Source organism: Pundamilia nyererei, unplaced genomic scaffold, assembly GCF_000239375.1.
Source record: "Pundamilia nyererei isolate P.nyererei 1_Seehausen unplaced genomic scaffold, PunNye1.0 scaffold01282, whole genome shotgun sequence".
Lineage (NCBI taxonomy): Eukaryota > Metazoa > Chordata > Actinopteri > Cichliformes > Cichlidae > Pundamilia > Pundamilia nyererei.
Genome location: NW_005188683.1, coordinates 10,661 through 13,795, shown reverse-complemented (window position 1 = coordinate 13,795; position 3,135 = coordinate 10,661). Strand labels below are relative to the sequence as shown.

Sequence of the window (3,135 nt, the reverse complement as noted above, 5' to 3'; positions counted from 1 at the left end):
TTAATCTTACAGAGAATGATCAAAGCTCATGTAGAAACAAACAAACAAATGAACAAAAGATTTTCTCCTTCATTTCTGTCAAACAAAGCTGTATGAAACGTTTCCAGCTGTTAGTATCATGGTTGCTAGGCAACCTGGGCAGCGGAGGCTAGACTGTCCCATTTCACAAGCCTTGCACTTCCGGCCTTAGCGGTCTTTAAGTACGTGGCCCTTGAGGACCGTTGAGGCTGCGTACTTTAAGGCTGCAGACCCTGAATTGGGATACAGCCATTGTCTCCAAATGTCTCAGGGATCATCCAGATGTTTTCTGTCCAAACTGAGACGAGCCTTTATGTTCCTTTTGGTCTGTAGTGATTTTCTCCTTGAACTCTGCCATGGAGGCCATTTTTGCCCAGTTTCTTTCTCATTGCTGAATCATGACCTTAGCTGAGACGTGAACCCTGCAGGTCTTTTACGTTGTTCTGGGTTCTTCTGTGTCCTCCTGGATGAGTCATTGGGGTACTCTTGGAGTAATTTTGGTCTAAACAGGATAATGTGCACAGGGTTAAAGTGGATTCGGCAGGTGGAGGAACCCTAAAATCAGCTGTAAGGTCTCAGTGTGGGTAAAAGAATCAAACTCAATAATTTCTATTGAGCACTCGAGTAGATGTTCTTAGTGTACAGGCTGTGATCAGCTGACCTGCTGCTCTTCGTGCATGCACACACCAGATGTAAAAAAAAATGTTTCATAAGTTGTCCTGGTTGATTTCATCCTCTACACTGACAGAGCACTGTTAATGCTGTCTGATTTCTAGATGGTATAAAGTTGGTATGAAGGTGAATTTCAGTCAATGAATCTCTGCTACACTTGATGTAAGCTAACTGTGATCATGAACCCACAACCACTGTGCAGCAGTCACACACTGTTCTTTACATTAAACCCTACACAGTGCAGCAAACTAACCTGTTTATCCTGCACAAACCTGCAGAAGATTCTCATGCAGAGACAAACATACAAAAAAATCTGAAATCAGGAAGCAGCTCAAACACTTTTTCACACTGTTTATTTGGTTTTGCTGATGTTAACACAGTCGCTGATGTTAAAATTTTCTAATTTCTTTAAACAGAGTCAGGGGAACCACAAAAGAAGCATACAAAAGAGAAACCAGAGCTCAGGATGGTGCTTGTTGGAAAAACTGGATCTGGAAAAAGTGCATCAGGAAACACCATCTTAGGAAGAAAGGGTGCTTTTGAATCTAGATCATCTTCAAGCTCGATAACTTCAGTGTGTCAGAAGGAAACAGGAGAGTTTGAAGGTCAAAAACTGGCTGTGGTCGATACTCCCGGTCTGTTTGATAATGTTAAAACTGAAGAGGAAATGAAGACAGAGATCAGGAGAATCATCTCCTTTGCTGCTCCTGGTCCTCATGTGTTCCTGGTTGTGATCTGTGTGAACAGATTTACAGACGAACAACGAGAAACAGTGAGAATCCTTCAGCAGATGTTTGGAGTACACTTAGCAGACTACACCATGGCCTTGTTCACATGTGGAGATAACCTGGAGCATGATGGAGTCACCATAGAACAATTCATCAGGGAAAATCTAGCTCTCCAAGACTTCATCCATCATTGTGGAGGAGGATATCATGTTTTTAACAACCGAGATGATGACAATCCCTCTCAGGTCAGAGAGCTGCTGAGGAAGATCAGCACTATGGTTCAGGGAAACGAACGAAGCTGCTACACCAATGAGATGTTCGAAGAGGCTAAGGAGTCCATGAGACAAGCTGAAAAAGACTTCAGGATTGTTGTTGTTGGGAAAACTGGAGCTGGGAAGAGTTCATCGGGAAACACCATCCTGGGAGGAAAAGCCTTTAAAACAGCATCAGCTTCATCCCCTGCCTCAGTGACGTCAGAGTGTCAGCAGGAAGCAGCTCTGTTTGATTATCAAACCCTGGCTGTTGTTGATACTCCAGGCCTGTTTCACTCTGTGTTTACCTTAGGCCAGGTGAACACGGAGATCAATAGATGCATCTCACTGGCTGCTCCTGGTCCTCATGTGTTCCTGGTTGTGATCCAGCCAAACATATTTATAGACGAAGAACAAAAAACCCTGAGAATCCTTCAGGAGGTGTTTGGAGATGAAGCCGTTTGTTACACCATGGTGTTGTTCACACATGTTGATCTGAATGTCTCCATAGAAGAATTCATCACTAAGACTCCAGCTCTTCGTGAATTCGTCCGTCAGTGTGGAGGAGGATATCATGTTTTTAACAACAACAATAGCAGAGATCCTGCTCAGGTCAGAGAGCTGCTGGAGAAGATCAGACTAATGGTTCAGAGAAATGGAGGAAGCTACTACACCAACAAGATGTTTGAAAAGGCAGAGAGCGCTATAACCAAAGAGATGGAACAACTTCAGAAGAAAAACCCTGGGCTGATGGCCACTGAAGCAAGATATGAAGCAGAGAGAAAAAACAAGTTTATCCAGGGCAGCTGGGTTGGTGTTGTTGCTGGAGCTGCTGCTGGACTCGGTGCTGGAGCTGCTGCTGGAGTCAGTACTGCGATTGCGACCGAGCTTGCTATTGGAGCTATTGTGGGAGCTGCAGCTTGTCCAGTAGGAGTGCTGGTTGGAGCTGGACTGGGTGTGGCAGCTGGAATTGCACTGGATCGTACTACTGCTGCTAAAGTGAGGAAGCAGGCGTGTACTACACAGTGACAAATACTCACTCAGCATCAGCTCATTCACATCATCAAGACAATATTAACAAGTCCTTCTCATTATTTTCATTTTTATTTTCTTATTTACTTTTTATTGGATTAAATAAAAACGAATTATTAATTATTGATCATGTTAGTTGTTGGAGTGATATTTTATGATTGTCATTTGTACTTCGAAACATAGCATCAATAATGTTTAGAGGTATATAATCGATTGAATATTGATAGAATGTCTCATCTGCAAAGACTGTGTGCGTTCCAAAGTGCTCTGGCATACACACACATCCTAAGGTCATGACAGGTCGTACCTTCTCTTCCTGATTTATGGTATGGGAGGACACCTACTCTGTATCTGTTTAAGTATAAGAGCCCTTTATTTAGGTGAACCGTTGGACTCCTAGCACCAGCTTTGGGGAGTTGTTCGCAGGGTCATAT

General features: G+C 43.3%; 1 protein-coding gene across 1 annotated transcript in view; it reads left to right on the top strand.

Moving 5' to 3' along the window:
- The window catches only part of LOC102206756 (GTPase IMAP family member 8-like), a 4,339-nt gene extending 1,641 nt beyond the window's left edge, over positions 1-2,698 (top strand). The window contains exon 2 of the mRNA XM_005755357.1: positions 1,107-2,698. Within this exon, the coding sequence (XP_005755414.1) occupies positions 1,107-2,698 (1,592 nt within the window). The remainder of the gene's footprint in view (positions 1-1,106) is intronic.
- Positions 2,699-3,135: the final 437 nt, after the last annotated feature.